Here is an 18,031-nt window from a genome sequence, read left to right on the forward strand (position 1 = left end):
GTGAATGGAGGGCACAGTGCTCCAGGTTCAAGGTAGAGGAGACTTTGAAGAATTGGATCAGGGCTTTTTCTGTCCTTTCCGCTATCACGGCTGAACGCCCCCCAAATGTCCAGGCAGCAATGTCTTGCTACATGAGTAGGATTGTCGGGTGGAGCGACCAATATACTGAGGATGCCTGGAAGGAGTATGATGTTAATTTCAGGAAGGTCAAAGAATTTAATTCATCTTTAATGTGGGACAGGGTGGATTCTATGTCCTGGCACAAGCAGTTCTCAGGGGACACAGCCCCTACACAGGCCACCAGTGCAGTCAGGGTGTTCTCCGCCAGACCCCAACAACCCTTTCGGCCAAATCAAGGGAATGAGGTCCCGGGGAAGAATAGGGGGGGGATCAGAGAGAAAAGGGGTATGTTGGGACTTTAATAAGCGCTCATGCACAAGGGCCCAGGGCACCTGTAGATTTAGACATGCGTGTGCAATCTGTGGTCACCCTTCCCACCCCGAGACAACGTGCAGGAACAAGCAAGGCAACCACGGTCACAGGGGAAGGGGGAAGCCAGAGTAGTTCAGACAAGCCGCCCCCCCCCACGTCAATAGACGGTTTTTGCAATGATCCCTTGGTTGAATAGATACCCTGATCGCACAGCGGCCACTCTACTTCAGGAAGGTTTTTCACAAGGTTTTAGGATCCCGGCGATGGGTTACACAGGTAGCCCACACTGCAAGAATCAACTGTCAGTAGTGCAGAACCCAGAGGTGGTGGCCGCTAAGATTTCCAAAGAACTGTCGCTAGGCAGGATAGCTGGCCCCTTCCACGAGGTGCCTGTCCCCAATTTTGTGTGTTCACCTCTTGGGGTAGTACCTAAAAAAGAGAGAGGCCAATTTAGACTGATCCACAACCTATCGGCCCCGAAGGGGGCATCCTTGAACGATGCGATTGATGAAGGGATTTGTAGTGTGAAATATGCCTCATTTGACCAGGCGGTTGATTTATTGCGTGCTTTAGGAACAGGAGCATTAATGGCAAAGTCTGACATTGAATCTGCTTTCCGTCTACTCCCAGTACATCCGATGGATCACCACCTCTTAGGTTTCACTTTTGAGGGCAAGTTTTACATGGACAAATGTATGCCCATGGGCTGCTCCATATCATGTGCATACTTTGAGACATTTAGCTCATTCTTAGAATGGGCTATGAAACAGGCGACAGGCCACCAACAGGTCATGCATTACTTGGACGATTTCCTTTTCTTAGGTGCGGCGGACTCTCAGGAGTGTGCTTGGGCATTGCAGGAATTTTGCGTGCTCATGCGGGCTTTTGGGGTCCCGCTGGCACCAGGGAAGACGGTGGGCCCTGCCACTTGCCTGGAATTCCTTGGTATCGAAATTGACTCAGTTGAGGGATGCTTCAGGCTACCCAGGGACAAGGTGTTTAAGTTTAGGGCAGCTCTGCATCAATGCCTATGTAAAAACAAGGTTTCCTTGCAGCAGCTGCAGGAAGTGGTCGGGCAACTGAACTTTGCACTGCGGGTCATCCCAATGGCCCGCCCATTCTCACGCTCTATTGCCCAGGCTATGAAGGGATTGCGGGAGAAACACCACCGCACTAGGCTGTCATCTGAGGTTCGCCAGGATATGCATATATGGATGGCATTCCTGGAGGACTTTAATGGCAGGGTAGTGTGGTCAGGTCCCCCTGCTACATCAGCAGAGTTGGGTCTGTGGACAGACGCTGCTGGTAGTGTGGGTTTTGGTGCCATCCTCGGGAACAAATGGGTCGCCCAGCGGTGGCCGGAAGAATGGGAGCGTGGGGTTTGATCACCAACATTGGCTTCCTGGAACTTTTTCCAGTGTGGGTGGCATTGAAGGTCTGGCCAGAACACCTATGTAACCAGTCAGTGGTGTTCAGGTCGGATAACATGACAGTGGTGGAATGTATAAACCAACAAGGGGCTCGCTGTCCGTTTATATTGCGCCTGATTAAAGAGATTGTGCTGCAATGCTTAAAATGGAATGTAGTTTTCAGAGCCAAGCATGTCCCAGGCATCCTCAACAATGCAGCTGATTCCCTTTCTCGTTTTAAAATGCAGGTCTTCAGGGAACACCTTCCTGCAGCAGACCCCTCGCCAGCACACTTCCCTGCAGTACTTTGACAGATTGGTGCCCCAGATTACAGGACCTCGTGGTTGCTAGCTTAGCCCCCAGGACCAGGACAGCCTATGAAGGGGCGTTTTTGTCTTACCGCGTTTTCTTGGGTCAAGAATGGGAGGCTAAGTGGGCACAGGAGGCCAGTTTTGCGGCCTATTTGGAATGGATGCACAGGGTAGGGCGCACAGTGGCAGCAGCAAGCAGGCATAGGGCAGCGGTCTCCTTCTTTGCGCAGGCTAAAGGCATGCGAGACCCCACTAATACCTTTATAGTGCGCAAGGCTTTGAGGGGATGGCGCCGGTTACAGGGACACTCTGTAGATGCGAGAAGGCCCATAGGATTGGCTCGGCTGGCGGCATTACTGGGGGCATTGCACGAGGTCTGTAGCTCAGAGTGGGAGGTGTTTTTGTTCAAAGCTGCATTTTCCCTGGCTTTTTATGGTGCCCTGAGGATTGGTGAACTGGTGGCAGGATCAAAAGGGGATAAGCTGGGCGGCCTGCAGTGGTCTAGTGTCAAGATCAGAGAGGATACTATGTGGGTGACAATTCAGAGGTCCAAAACTGACCAGGAAGCTCGGGGTCACACCATAGTGCTCCACCGGGCCCGGGCCAACCCTTGCTGCCCGGTCTCTCATGTGGTGGTTTTCCACAGGCAACGGGGGGGCACGGCGGGGGGTGCACTGTTGTGTCACGCCGATGGGACACCACTAACTAGGTACCAGTTTAGGCGGGTCCTGGAGCTGACAGTCAGACAGGCAGGTCTAGATCCCAAAGAATTTGGCACCCACTCCTTTAGGATAGGGGCGGCAACTGAAGCAGCGTTGAGGGGTCTCCCAGCTGAAAATGTGAAGAGTATTGGGAGGTGGACTTCTGAGTGTTATAAACGTTATGTACGAATTGACATGTTGTAACGAGGTGGTGCTCACGCTTGGTATGTTTTTGGTCTTGCAGTTTCTCAAACCTGTGACGCGGGGGAAGAACTCGCCGCCGGGCGGCAGCGATCGGCACCATCACAGCACAAGCAACATGAAGAACACAGGACAAAGGTTATTTGGATTGTGGGCCACTCATATGTGAGGCGTGCTGAACATGTTTTTCTTTCAGGAGACCGTAAGGAACGGGCGGCGCGTAGGGGGTTTGTAATATCATTCTTTGGGAGAGGGGGTCTGTGCCTCAGCCAGTTTAGGGGTTTTTTCCAGGGACTTTTAGCTCAGCAGCCCACCACCCCGTCAGTGGTGATACTTCACTTAGGGGAGAATGATCTGGCGAAACTAGGGAGGCGCATCCTTATTGAGGAGATCATCTCCACTGCAGGGTGGGTGGCCAGGACTTGCCCGGGTTGCACAGTAGTATGGTCGCAACTTATCCCTCGGTGGCAGTGGCGAGGGGGGGACTCGGTCAGGGCTTTGAATCACTCGGTAAAGAGGATCAACACTCAGTTAGACAAACTATTTCGAGCACCCCGGTTGCAGACAATTCCACATGGGTGTATCTGGGGCGAACGGTTCTACCTGAAGGATGGGGTGCATTTGACGGAGGCAGGGAATGTCCTGTGGTCTAATAATCTCTGGTCCTGGTTTGAAGGATTTGCTGGTTGAACACGCTCCTGGTTTAGATCTTGAATGGGGGAGGCCAGATCGTCGGTTAACAATGCTGGCCTGTGGCAGTAAGGTCATGACCGGTGAGCAGCTATTTTTAAGATCTGAGGGGGCGGGCATCATCCCATGGAGGTTCCCGCTCAGGGGGAGGGGCCACTGGCACCTCCTAGAACTTCAGGGGCAAGGTAATTGGTGTTTCAAAGGGGCGCGGGTTGGAGTAGTCACGCTTTCCTTAGGCTGGTAGCCACCCCGCGCGCGCATACTCATGACGTCACTGGATGGCGCAGAGTAAGGGCCCTCCTTTAGTGGGTAAATGGAGTTCACGGCGTGGACCGGGTAATTACCAGGCCCGGCTGCGCATGCGCACATCTCTAGGTGAGGCGCAGCTAGTAGGACCTGACACCGGTTAGCGACCTTGCCATATGGCCAGAAATGTAGTATACAAAAATCTAGATGAGGATGTTAGATTCGGTTAGGAAACAATATGTATTAGAGTTTCTGTTAAGGTTAGTCTCTCAAACTTGTTGACAATATTGTATCTAATGTCCTGCTGATTTTTGTATAAATTGTTTATCATGCTATTAAAATTTTATAATTTTCATATCTTAATAAATACGGCCGGGGGTTTTGCGACCCCCCGCCTTCCAAAGATAACCATGTTTCATGTTCATGTTTCCGGGGGTTGGTGTGGTCATTTGGGGGGGGGGGCGGCAGCCAGTCGCCGACCATGTGAAAAGGGGGGGCTCTTGGCCCCCCCGCCCGCATGGCGGCGCGGCGACCGCCTCTCCCCTCCGTGCCTCCCGGTGGTGGGGCGTGCCCTTCCGGGCGCGCCTCACCACCGATTGGTTGGCGCCCTCCCTGACCCGGATGTCATTATAGGACTTCCGGGTCTGGGGGGGCGGTCCGCAGGAGGGGCTGGGTGGGGGCGTAACCGCCCCCACCTGGCCCCTTGTGGATAAAGAAGCGGGGAGCGCCCAGGAGACCCTCTTGTTCTCTGGACGCTCCCCCACAGCGTGTCGTGCCCCGCGCTCCGGGCGTCTTGTTTTCCCTCCCACCATCCCTGGAACTATATGGTTGATGCTGTACTAGTTTGATGTAGAGGTATTCTGCTGGGTCATTGTTTTAGACTTTTCCATGCGTTAGGAGCTTTATGTGGTTTGTATATTTTCTGATGCTGCTTTCTTTAGGAATTGTTTCCCCTTTTTAGTGAAACGTGCTGCAATATGTTTTGTTCCGATTGTGTTAGGACTTTTTCTCCCTTTGTAGCGATACGTTGTATACGTGATGTAATTTAGTTAGAGTAGTTGTCCTTTAGACTTTTTTCCCATAGGTCGTCGTATTTATTAGGTATGGGGCATGCGGTAAGGTCATGACCGGTGAGCAGCTATTTTTAAGGTCTGAGGGGGCGGGCATCATCCCATGGAGGTTCCCGCTCAGGGGGAGGGGCCACTGGCACCTCCTAGAACTTCAGGGGCAAGGTAATTGGTGTTTCAAAGGGGCGCGGGTTGGAGTAGTCACGCTTTCCTTAGGCTGGTAGCCACCCCGCGCGCGCATACTCATGATGTCACCGGATGGCGCAGAGTAAGCGCCCTCCTTTAGTGGGTAAATGGAGTTCACGGCGTGGACCGGGTAATTACCAGGCCCGGCTGCGCATGCGCACATCTCTAGGTGAGGCGCAGCTAGTAGGACCTGACACTGGTTAGCGATCTTGCCATATGGCCAGAAATGTAGTATACAAAAATCTAGATGAGGATGTTAGATTCGGTTAGGAAACAATATGTATTAGAGTTTCTGTTAAGGTTAGTCTTTCAAACTTGTTGACAATATTGTATCTAATGTCCTGCTGATTTTTGTATAAACTGTTTATCATGCTATTAAAATTTTATAATTTTCATATCTTAATAAATACGGCCGGGGGGTTTTGCGACCCCTCGCCTTCCAAAGATAACCATGTTTCATGTTCATGTTTCCGGGGGTTGGTGTGGTCATTTGGGGGGGGGGGCGGCAGCCAGTCGCCGACCATGTTCATGCTGCCTCCATCCATATGACTGGACCTGCAAAGAACTTTATACTTTGCTGACAGACATCAATAGACAGCTGCTGGTCACTTCTGAGCTTTAACCTTGGCTTAGGTTAAACAGCGCAGAATGATCAAAAACAAGTACATCACCCGTTCGTGGAATTATGAGTAATTTGGCACAAAATCCTACCGCAGGAGCACAGGAACAACAAAGTTAGTGAGCCCGAGCAGCTGCTGTTGATTGTGTCCTATTGCTTATAGTACTATTTTTTCAGCACAAAAGGGATCCTGAGGTAATTTCAGACACAAGGAGGCATTTTGCCCTAAGAAGATAATGTTAAAAGCTGGGTAAATGCTCCTCACATGATTTTGCTGTAAAATGGCGTAATTACGCTACAGCTAATGACGCAAGTTAGGCCCTCTTCTAGTGACATCTTTACAATCATGTGTTGAGAATAGTCAATTTGGACACTGAAAAATGTAAAGACTTCTCTATCTGAGAACTCATGAGGTTTTTACATTCAACTCTAGAGAATCTGGCCTGTCTCACGGAATATCTCAAGAGCCCCGTCCCTTGTGCGTCTCCAATATTTATTTCCAGGGTTCAGTTGCCCATTGGCATGTATGCAATTCCACATTACTCCTTGAGTAGATGTGGGTGTTAGACTTTAACTAACTAACAACATTTCAAACAGAAGTGCCGTACAAAAGGACAGCAACTGTACATACAACAAGATAGGCTAAATTTCCTCTATAGGATAACATTACGAGTAGACACATAGGGCCTCATTACGATGGCGGTAGGGCTGCCACCGTCAGGTCGTCTGTGGCAGTCCCACCTCCATCGGACACCGCTTAACTGCCCGCCCCATTACAATGGCTGACGGATGGTAGGCGGTCGGAGAGACCGACCGCCATGGATCCGACGGGCTCAACAACTGTTTTCCTACAACATTGGTGGTGCATGCTCTGGAACCACTGTAGGGATTACAATGTCTCTTTTCACCGGCCGTTTCATGATGGTTAACCCACCATATAAAGGCAGGCAGAAAGGGACGTTGGGGCCCCCTATCGGGCCCTCATCCCCCTTGCTCTCGCCCTTGGGTCATGGAGTGTGCCACATAGTGCGGGGATGTGCAAAATGTGTATTGTATGTATTGCGGTGCGTGCTTGCAGCCCGCAGCACACGCTCCAATACAAAACATACATACTGAGACCTCCAAGTAGGTCGTGTTGTAATCCCTATGGCGGGACCACGACAGCTAGTCGGGCGATACCATCCCCAATAGGATGGCGGTCTGGCGAAAGTCCAACCGCCATTATAATCAGGCCCGTAATTCTGATAGTACTGGTAAAAGCAATCACTGGACACATTGGGATTATGTGAGACCTACTGAAGCATCCCAGACCTGTTGACTTTCTATCTGAATGATAGGCTGCTGGAAGCAGCCACAATCACTAGGTTGAAGACTTGGCCAAATGGTCCAAAATGGTAAATTACCTGGAATTATTGATTCCCTGGTAATTCTTCATACTTAGAGGGGTCAGGGCGCAGCCTGTAACATGCAGGTTTTTCCTAGCACCTAGAGTGACTGGTAACAGAAACTTTAAGAGTGGGGAATTCCAGCCCATTGCACAGTCCCTGCTGCTCTCTCTCTTTCAGAGTGCTGTGACACAGCTGTCTGCGGCTAAGACTGGGTCATTCACTTTAGCTCTACAGGAAGCATGCTTTTTTCCAAATCATGCGCTTATGCTCCTCTATTTTTGGGAAGCCGGTGCTTTTTCAGTGCTTGTGGTTGCTGTTAATAGTACTGAGAGGCGGCGAATAGTGTAAACCTGCTTTATCCAGAGATTGGTCCTAGTAGAGGGGGGATTACGAATTCTTGTTCGGATTATCACAAAGTATTTCACGCGAGCTCACTGCTTTCTTTCTTCAGCCTCTTTAATGCAAACAAAAAATGTGTTGTGCACAGATGCCAATTTTGCCAGATCCATGGGTGACTAGTTAGGCCACTCCCACTTTTTCTTAGAATGCTGGGATTTGCAGTTCTGGTTTTAGACTGTGTTAAATAAGACTACAAGTTTCAAATTATAAGAAAAAATGGTACTGGCCTAAATAGTCACCCATTGGCAGCTATAGTTGTGTTGCAAACATGGCTCAGAGTCAATGTTTGCCACACAGCAAAATCACATAAACATCTTCCAGATCGTAGGTTTATTGATTTGCTATACATAAACATTATTTTCCCTTGCAGAGGGCATTAATAACTGTTAATGCCCCCCCGCCACTGCTATTAATTGCCCACTTTCGAGGACACTGGTCAGAGCTTAAGGCTCACAAGCTGTTGCAGCAGTAAGTCAATGACAAAGTGAGGTAGAATGAGGCCTTTTTCTGCTTTATCAATCTATGTCAAGTGAGAATTCATCATGGGTCAGCTTGTATGTACACACAAACCAAGCCAAAAATAAATAATGGCTGAACAGAGTGGAGATGCACAATTACTTGCGATAGTTTACAACCAGTGGGGCAGCTACGAGGGGGTGAGAGGTGGCAGGTGCGGCCCTAGGCATGTGCAAGCTGTGCACCTGCACAGGGCCACCAAACCCCAGGGGCCACTGCGGCAATATATATCCTTAATATAATAATCCTCTGAGGATAGATACATATTTGCGTGGCGGCCCTTGGCAGGGATTTGTTGGCCTCCGGCTCTGTTCCACTTCCAAACACCCTGACCCCCCCCCCTCTTCACTGGCCTCCACGCTCTGCCCCGCCCGGACCCATCTTCCGGGGCCCCCTACCTGCGCTCCCTGCCCTGGGCCGCCATCAGCCTAGAGCCGCCCCTGGGAGTGGGGGGGGGAGCTGTCCGCCCAGAGCGGTACTTTTTTGGGGGGCAGCAGAGGTGAGCAAGTTGTGTCTGTTGACTACCACCACCACCTAAACCCCAAAGAACAAGTCATCTGACGGCCGCCAGACCCGCCTCCCCCTCCCGGTCCGCTCAGGGACACTGTCTTTAAGGGCCGCAGTGGTGAGCAAGTCATGTCTGTCGACTAGCGCCACCCCTCCCCTCACCCTGAGAACAAGTCATCTATCGGCCGCAGAGCCCCCCCCCCCCCCACTCCTCCGGAACAAGTTGTCCGTTGGCCGCCACCCACCCGCTCTTACCTGCACTGGGCGGCAAACTTATGGTTCACCCCGGGTGGCAGTATGTCTAGCTACGCCACTGTTTAGAACAGAGAGGACAATGCTGTTGGGTGAGGATTACAGGTCGGGTTGAGTTAGGGTGACCACCTCAATCCAGGTCATTAATAAAATGGTTTCAGTCTTGAACTTTTGTGTGATAGCCTAGTGCATTCTGGGTGCTGTATTCTTGTTTTGCTTCGCTATAACTAATTAGAGTAATACACCTGAAGCCAATTATTTATAGGTAAAAAGTTCGGGGGTGGGGATATTGTAATGACCAGCATTGAGGCGTCACCCTAGGCTGAGTGAAAGAGCTAGGCGTGGGTTGGGATGGGTTGGAGCCTTCTTGGAGATCACCCTTAGAGTTGTGGCGCCGTGGCCAGGGCGACTGACTCCGGAATCTAGGGATCACGGTTTGATCCCCGGCACCGGCGGCAGATTAGCCCAGCACCATGTGACTCTGGGCAATAACTTGCTTAATCTTCCTGACGGCCCCCAGCGGCTAGAGACCCTACCGGGTGATTGTGCGCTTTACAAATGTGGATTATTATTTATTATTAGCTCAAGTGGCGTCTTGCACCATTTAAACTGACAGTATGCACAAATGAGACTAATTTGGTAACCGTAGCACAGTACGTGGGTTAGGAGAGGCAAGCAGAATAAAGTGCTGTATAAAAATTAATGTATTATTATATGGTGTACATAGCTCACCCATGACTGTGCTGTATAGAATACAAAACTCTGGCTTTCGAATTTCCCACAGTCTAATAGCGCCTCTACTCACTTTCTGGTGAGGGCAAGTTGAGACACGTGGGTGGCCCAAAAATCACATCTAAAAAGAGCAGTGGGCCACCTTGAAGCTAATATGTTACTCAGACTGGGGTATCCAACGTCGGTCCAGGCTTTCAGAATAGCCTCTTTAGATCAATTTACCTACAACGATTCCAAACGTAAATCATATGCAGAGTCCGTGGTTTTCCTGAATACCTGCCAATCCAGACCCCCTGGACCAGCGTTGGACACCCTTTGCGGCCAGCACATCTTATCCCAGATGATCCAGCTAGCCCCCTCCCTCCGAAACCCCCCTCCCCCAACCCTCCCGGCACAGTGGTCCAGGGATGCTCACCAGCAGATGATGACAGCTGCCACACAGCTCCACGTCACGCAGCACACACGCTGGCTCTTGGAATCCTCCTCTTCCTCGGGGCTACAGCAGCAAAACCGGATTAAATACACACAGATGAGGATGAGGCTGACGGCGAGGCAGAGGCCAGCCACGCTGGCTAAAAACAGCAGAGCCTGCGGGGGCAAGAGGAGAGGCACAATTAGCCAGCGACGCTGCGCGCAGGGGTCAGGGCCAAGGTCACCTGGATAGGACGGGAGGGAGGGGACCATGCAGGGTGGGCTGACCCCGGCGAGGCTTTGAGACGAAAGGACGGCCGGACAGGTCAAGTGCAGCAGTTATTCACTTTAGGTATTTCATATGCAAAGGGCCTGCCGGGTAGGAGCAGGGCAGTTTATTTCTTTATTTATTTAATGCGATTTTCTATAGCGCGAACTTTACCCGAAGGTGTCAGAGCGCTTTACATAAGAAACAGTTGAGAAACATAAGGATTTAGGATTACATGCGTTACATAAAGGATACAAACAGAAAAAATTGTAAATGTACAAGATGTAAAGTCACACAAGGAGGAGATACAAATGGATATACTCTAAGAGTCACATAGGAATGGTAGAGAGCACAGCGGACTACTGCATATACTAGTGATTAGAGTTATCTCTATATACAAAGGGAAGGGATACACATGGATATACTCTAAGGGTCACATAGGAATGGTAGAGAGTACAAAGGTCTACTGCATATACTAGTGATTAGAGTTATCTCTATATACATAGGGAAGGGATATGAATGGATATACTCTAAGAGTCACATAGGAATGGTAGATGGTACAAAGGTCTACTGCCTACACTAGTGATTAGAGTTATCCCTATATACATAAATATACAAACCTAGTAGATTTGTGTTGTATATTGATTCTTCTTGTAATAAGCCTTTCCTTAGTGTTCCTACCTCCCTAGCTTCCCAGAATACCTGTGAGTGTTCTAATCTGTACCAGAGTGTTCTACCAGTGTCAGTTGATGGTCTGGTCAGCTGGCGAGTTTATGTACTCAGCTGTGTCTTACAATAAATCTACATGTAATCAACTAGAAGTATCCTGTCATCTATCTTCACCTATTTACAACAATTTCCTGAGGCAGAGTTCCATTAAGTGGGGTCGGAGGGGGGACGTAGTCACAACACCAAGGGAGGGTGGGAGGGATTTGAGTGTATGGAGAAAAGGCAAAACAGAGAGGGGAAGAAACATTTGAGGATCCTCAAGGGGGAAAAGAGGGAAAAGGGTAAAAAGACGAGGGAATGTGCTGCACAGTGAACATTTTTGTTGTAGCAGGGGCACCTCAAGCACGAGGTGATGTACAGAGGGCAGCACGTGACGGAGAACATTATTAATCTAGTTTTAAAAATGAGGTGTACAAGGAACAGCACTTTACAGAGAGGTTTTTATAAACACAGGAGAATTTTAAACATAAAGCCCTGGACATACAGCAACGCTTGTCAGTACACCGTGTCAGTGTAACCACACACGAGGCCAGATCACAGCAACCAAGGCCCGGTAGCAAGTTCCAGTACACATGTAATGGAGCCAGTACATTGCACACTCGGTTTGACCTTTCCTTTTTTACTTACAATATGGGGAAATACATTCATATACTTTTAAAAGAACATATTTTATTGTAGCAGGCACCCAGCAAGTGCTTTACAGAGAAAACTATTAATAGAGCAGTAAAGTTATAAGCCTAAAACAATAAACAGGTCAACTGCTGAGGCCAGGATTAACACTCAGGTCTCCATTTTGTAGGGTCAGAAATTCAAGCACACACATTGTAGTTGCTTTTAAATTGCACCTACAGAGTAGGCCTGAGCAGAATTTTAATTAGCCCAGAGTAATTGGCGTAAAATTGGTAATTTTGTGTAACAAAAGGTACGCAGAATTACACCATTACTCTATGTCACATAATTTCAAGTAGACCTTTTACCACAAGATGTACCGTGCGGGTACTTTTTGAACGCCAATGGTATGTCAGGTAAATTTTTTACTCGAGTGGACCATATGGGTAATTTTTGCGCATGAACAAACAAATGAGAAATAGAACAGCAGTGATTTGAACGCTAGCAACAGTTCATTTAACGCGGGCAGTCTACACACATTTCGAATAGATGCGTTCCCTGAGCGGGCTGTTCGTGTAATTCGAGAGAGCAAACCAGCATATCCAAATGCTAGCAACCGGAAATCAACTCGAAATTTCATTTTCGAATTTATATTTTACCCAATTGCATCTTGCATAATTTTGCATAATTGTATGACAATTCTATGTAATTACTTCACATAAAATGACCCAAGTTAATCCCACCCTTAATATGGAGGACTATAGAAGGTCTAATTAACCTAATCCAGTTGTAAAGTAAAGTATGGGGCAAGTGAATGCAGGTCTGGCTCGGTGGGTGATGGGGGTTAGGAGGAGATGGAGGGATACAGGAATGCGGTAAAAGGTGTGCCAATAGATTCTGCTTCAGAGAGATACAACAAAGTATTAAGGATGGAGAGGATGGGAGCATAGTGATAAATGTGCCACTCGGTCCCTGAGCCATTCCACAGAAGGTTAATGCTTTCCTGGTTGTCCCTCCTAAATATCTCATTCAAAGAGTATGGACTCTTCAAAATGAGGCCTCTAGGATGGTCCTAGGACTAAAAAGAAGTGCAGCCATCTCTCACCACACACAAAAACATTTCTGGCTACCAGTAAATAAGAGATGCTATTTTAAGGCTTTATGTCTACTCTGTGCCATAAGACCTTTGGCCAGGAACCCTCCATGGTATCTCTTTCTCCTGCTACAATCCCTCACGAGATCCATGATCCAAACATATATCATTGATAAAATCCCAAGATTTAAAAAATCCCGATCAGGAGGACGCTCATCAGTGGTCTTACCTGCGAAGACCAGGAATTCCTTGCCGCTCTAGCTTCGCTCTCAACCAAATCTTTTGATTTTTAGAAAACAGCTTAAGACTTTGTTCAGTAAGAATCTCAACTCTGGTGAGTTTACCAGAATCGATCTGTTTGGACCAGATTTCAGGTTTGTTACCTCACGAGCGCTGCGACACTTCGGTCTGGAGCAGCTGTTTGCTCTTTACCAGTGGTTTCATTGATTCGTTTTTTTTTAATAGAGCCGGGGACCAGGGACAAATCCCAGTCATTGAGCTGGGGGGCTGCTAACCGCATATTGTAAATGTAAATGTAAGGTGTTTTATAGCGCGCTCAATTTCTACCGGAGTATCCTGGCGCGAATGACCGCTGGGGAACCCGTCCTGGCTTTCCCTGTGAGATGGTCCCATGCTGGGTATCTCCAAGGTGAAGCCAGGCATCCCCGGCGTCTGTGGGGGGCCGTTGTAGAGATGAGGCAAGCTTAATGCCCAGAGTTACCGAGTGTGATCACTGCCCAAAGTGGGCACCGAGGCGAGAATTATCAGTCCGCTGACGCTGGTCCTCGACCCTGCCGCGTCGGGAATCGAACCCTGGTCCCGGGCCGTTCTCAGCCTCCGGGTCTGCCGCCTCTAGCCAGTGAGCCACACCTCTCTACTCACCTCTCGCATATTACCTAAGCCACCGAGCTGTTCCCTACAAAGATGGCGGTCATGCAAAGGAAGGAGTATTATTGGAAGCCTAGGAATTGGAGGGAATTGTTCAGGCTGCCAGCTGGAGAGAAGCTGATATTTTGTGAAGTAAAAACAGTGCTTAATTTGAGCTGGTGGTTGCCGGTGGGGTCCATCGGCACTGATTTTTTGGTGACTGGCACGTATTTTTCCTCATTGGACATTTCCCAAAAGATAGAAAGGGAAAAACACACATTAAGAAAAGAAGGAAGAAGAGAAAGACCTAGGGAGAAAGTAGGAAACTGCAGGAGGGAGACAAAGGGCCAGGGAATGTCTGGTAGGGGATTGAAGAGGCATGAGGTCGATTCAAGACTACATGGCCTTGAAATTAGGTGCACCGACATTTAAAAGCAGCGTACGCTGGTTTCTGATCAGAGTTTTGGGCACTAACCAGGGGCGACTCCTCTGCCATGGTATAGAAGCGTCACCCCACAGCTGAGATGCAGCAGTCAGAAGAAAAACAAAATGTCAGTAAAACTATTTTAATGTCATTTTATTTGTACTTCCAGTGTGCCGAGTCGAGGGTGGGGCGGGGCCAGACTGCAACGCCAGCAGCAATGGGGAGTGGTGGTAGACGCTAAAAGTGTGCATGCCGGTTTGGCCGGCCATCCATGGCTAGCCAAAGCGACATGAGCACTTGGATACCTCCAGGGTGTTCCTTGGAGATATACTAGTGCTTAGGGACATTGGCTCCCAGAACCTACTGAAACGCTAAACCAGCCGGCTCCACCCAATACCAGTGCTTCTCTCATGCTGGGAGAAGGGCAGGGATTGGCTGGGGTCTGGGTGCCTGTGCCCATGGGAATTGTATTGCCGGGATGGGTGCAGAAGAGCAGCAGGGCGGGAGCAGAAGATCGCAGTGGCTGGCAGAAAAATTAAGTTTACATTTTAATTTTTTTGTCTATCCACCGCGGATTGGCAGCAGCTGCCCCTGGCACAGCTCTAAGTCTATTGCAAACTATGCAGTGAGTAAGTAGCATTCGTGAGAGCATTGAATAATAAACAACAAACCGCAATATAAGTTTACACTGTATTTTAGAATTACTGACTGCAAAGCCAGTAAATACCACTAGTTAATAGCCGTCCCCCAACCACTATCTCACTACTGAGACAACGTTTGCACTTGAACATCAATTCCCTTCCGGTTTACCCTCCATGCCAACTACTGAGACACTTTTGAACTATTATAAACTAATTGAGCTTAACTCCTTTCAGTCGTTTGTTGGAGCAAGACCCAGTTTCACCACAACACTAGAACGAAATGAAACGAATACCGTGGAGTGCTTTTCCGAGAACATTTTATACCGTCAGGGTTAAACGAGATTACAGAGAATTGATGTGATGGGGCAGGGCAGACGTAGTAGAGTCCATTGTAACTGGAATAAAGCAAGAAAGAACGCCATGCAGACCGTTTTAACATCATTTGTTATACATGAGCCATGCGGAGAGGGCAGGCAATGCCTCAATTTTTCCAAAATCTCATGGTTTTTGAACATGTGATGAAACAGGGATTAGGACCGAGGTCTGTAGTCTCCAAACTCAAATTGACTATTTTTGAACGTGCTGATAATAAAAGATGTTTCTTCAGTTGGGGGCTAGGAAAGATGCTAAGACGTGCCCACGTCTCACTCCACCTAGATGGCCTTATTTTATGTTTAGATTTATGCCTGCTATAAAAAGTCTTTGATTGACTGAAATGAATCTGAAAGTCAGGACTATAATGCTAAGGAGGGAGCACTGGAGAGTATGGACACATTTACTACTTCACACTACGCAACAAAAAGATAGACATAGAGCAGGGCCACTGGGGTTATTCAGCATGTTTACAATATTATGCGGCAAGAAAAGACAAATTATGCACCCTAATGCTGCACGTTTTGAAGAAGTATTTACTTCACAATTTTTTTATTTTACAAGTTAACACTGTTTGAACAACAGTCATTAATATCAGATTAACGCCTTAATATAGCAATGGGTAACTACATATGACATGCCTCTATGTGACAAAAGGCCTGCCACTATGTGGCAACACATATGGTAGAGTTTTTAGTAACTTTTGATCCGTTTTAGCTAGAAGCCATTTTTTGTTGTTGAAATCTGCACGGTGTTTGTATGTGCTTATCACGCACGTTTCTCTGTTTCCACTGATTGCTTAAGAAGGGCACCTCAAGCTTTGCGGAGGGGGTGCATGCTTAGGGGTGCATTTGCCTATGCCTGAATCTGCTCATCCAAGGTGAATCCTGAACACAGACACTGCTGCACCCGTCTCAAAGCCCCAGACATGAACACCAGGCAGATCCCCACATTTCCTACTCCCCCCTTTACGTCACTGTTGGTGTGGTGCATTGGACTGCTTTGTTATGAAGCCACTATCGGCGTCCGCGGTGTGGAGTAGGCAGTGGTTAACTTGAGCAGGTACCGTCCGGTACTGAGGGGCAGATTTATGAGGCCCTTGCGCCACGTTTACGCCGCTGTTGCGTCACGCAAGGCGGACGTAAACGTGGCGCATCCCTACGAGGCATTTACAACGTGACGCATCTCTGGAGATGCGTCACGGTGTAAGGCCCTGTGCCACATGAAACCTGCATCAGGTTTCATGTAGGCGTTCCGGTGCAGGGGGGGGCGTTCCATCGCAGGAACACCCCTGGAAAGTGACTCAGAGAAATCTACAAGATTTCACTTAGTCACTTTCTACGTCAATTCATTACGCCTGCTTGAAGCAGGCATAAGGGTGATGCACCATGCAATGTAGGGGTGGCCCCTGTGCATTGCAGGAGTCATGTCGCACTTGCGGCATGACTCCAGCAATGCGCCGCTTGTACGCCGAAAGATGCGTCACGCATCTTCCCTGCCTTGCACCATGGGTGGCGGAGCTGTGGCGCACTGTGGCGCACATTAACTGGTGCATCCCTGGGGATGCGCCAGTTAACATAAATCTGCCTATAGTACTTTCACTTCTTCAATAAAAATGGGAAGGTATGTGCCAGCAGTATTCTGTTTTGGAATAGTGCTCTTTCAGATGTAATACTGCCTATGTGGAGTTGCATTAAAGGAATAATGCATAATGGTAGCTTCTGGTTTTGTAATCACATGACCTGCTCGCCTCAACATAGCTACGATACATTTAACGGGAGAGTACAGGAACTTTTCAGGAGATAACAGGTGCCCTGGATAGGGAGCACCGGGACGTTTCTATTTCCACTCAAAGCACTGGGGATAAGTGCAGGGGGACTGGTGGGGGCCTAGCATCATCTGCCCGTCCTCTCTTCCGGGCAGTAATTACTCAAACAAGGAGGGCAGCGGGTTAAGCAGCAGGTCCCACACTCAGCACCACAGGAAGCATCCACAGGCTTTGAAACACCGAGGACACAATCAAACCCTTTCAGGTCTCAATTATGGACTTGACCGTGGGAGAGCAGAGGGTGATGGGGGGGGGGGAACCAGGGCTACAAAGGGGCGGCGTGGGAATCGAATGAGAAGAAAGGAAACGATGAATGGAGCATCGAGCGCAGTCTCGATAAAGTCGAGGAAGACGGGAGAAAGATATGGCCCCAGCAAAAAGCAGATGGAGGCCGCACTGATAACAGTGAGCGAGGGGAGTGAGAAGGTGCTTGTTGGACATGTACATAACAAGCCCCAGGATACCCACCCGGGCAGTGCTGTCTTAACCAATGGGCAAGCGGGCAGTTGCCCAAGGGCCCCACGAACATAGGGCTCCGATGCACACCAGAATTTAACACTAATTTTCCCTTAAACATGTTTATTCCTGTGAGTGCGTGTGTCAGCAGGGCCCAGTGCTCTGCTTTGGCCAGGGCCTATAATGCTGTTGAGGCGGCCCTGCTCCCGGTGGTAGTGCGCTTCACAAATCTGTATGACAAGGAGAAAGACGGTAAGAGTCAGAGCAATATATGGGAAACCTGCAATATATGAGAAACTGGGATCAAAGGAGTGTAAAACAAACTAATTGAAACTTAGACCCAACAAAAGCAGAGTGGAACTTAAAAACAAACGTGTGTAGAGCTAAATTTAAAATCTGAACCACATAAGTGTAGATCAGGACAGCAAAGCTAGGATTCAATGGTTTATAGACAAAGACACAGGGAATGGGGCCAGGCAAGTGTAGGACAAGGTGTGGTTAACAAAATGCAAATGGGTTTAGACCATGGTATGGAAAATTAAGGACAACAGGTATTGAACAAAGCAGGGGAAACGAAGATTAATCATGTTCTACATGTTATAACACAATGTGTATTTGTAAAGAGCATGTTAACCCTTGAGGCTGAATAACAGATGTTTCTTATTACCCAACTCTTA

General features: G+C 48.6%; 1 protein-coding gene across 3 annotated transcripts in view; it reads right to left on the reverse strand.

Annotated features, from left to right (window-relative positions):
- Positions 1-18,031, reverse strand: part of TTYH1 (tweety family member 1) — a 274,965-nt gene that overhangs the window by 189,907 nt on the left and 67,027 nt on the right. For all 3 annotated transcript variants that reach the window (XM_086930265.1, XM_086930264.1, XM_086930263.1), the window contains exon 2: positions 10,072-10,244. In XM_086930265.1, the coding sequence (XP_086786391.1) occupies positions 10,072-10,244 (173 nt within the window). The remainder of the gene's footprint in view (positions 1-10,071; positions 10,245-18,031) is intronic.

The sequence above is a fragment of the Lissotriton vulgaris genome, chromosome 7 (genome assembly GCF_964263255.1).
Source record: "Lissotriton vulgaris chromosome 7, aLisVul1.2, whole genome shotgun sequence".
NCBI classification, from domain to species: domain Eukaryota; kingdom Metazoa; phylum Chordata; class Amphibia; order Caudata; family Salamandridae; genus Lissotriton; species Lissotriton vulgaris.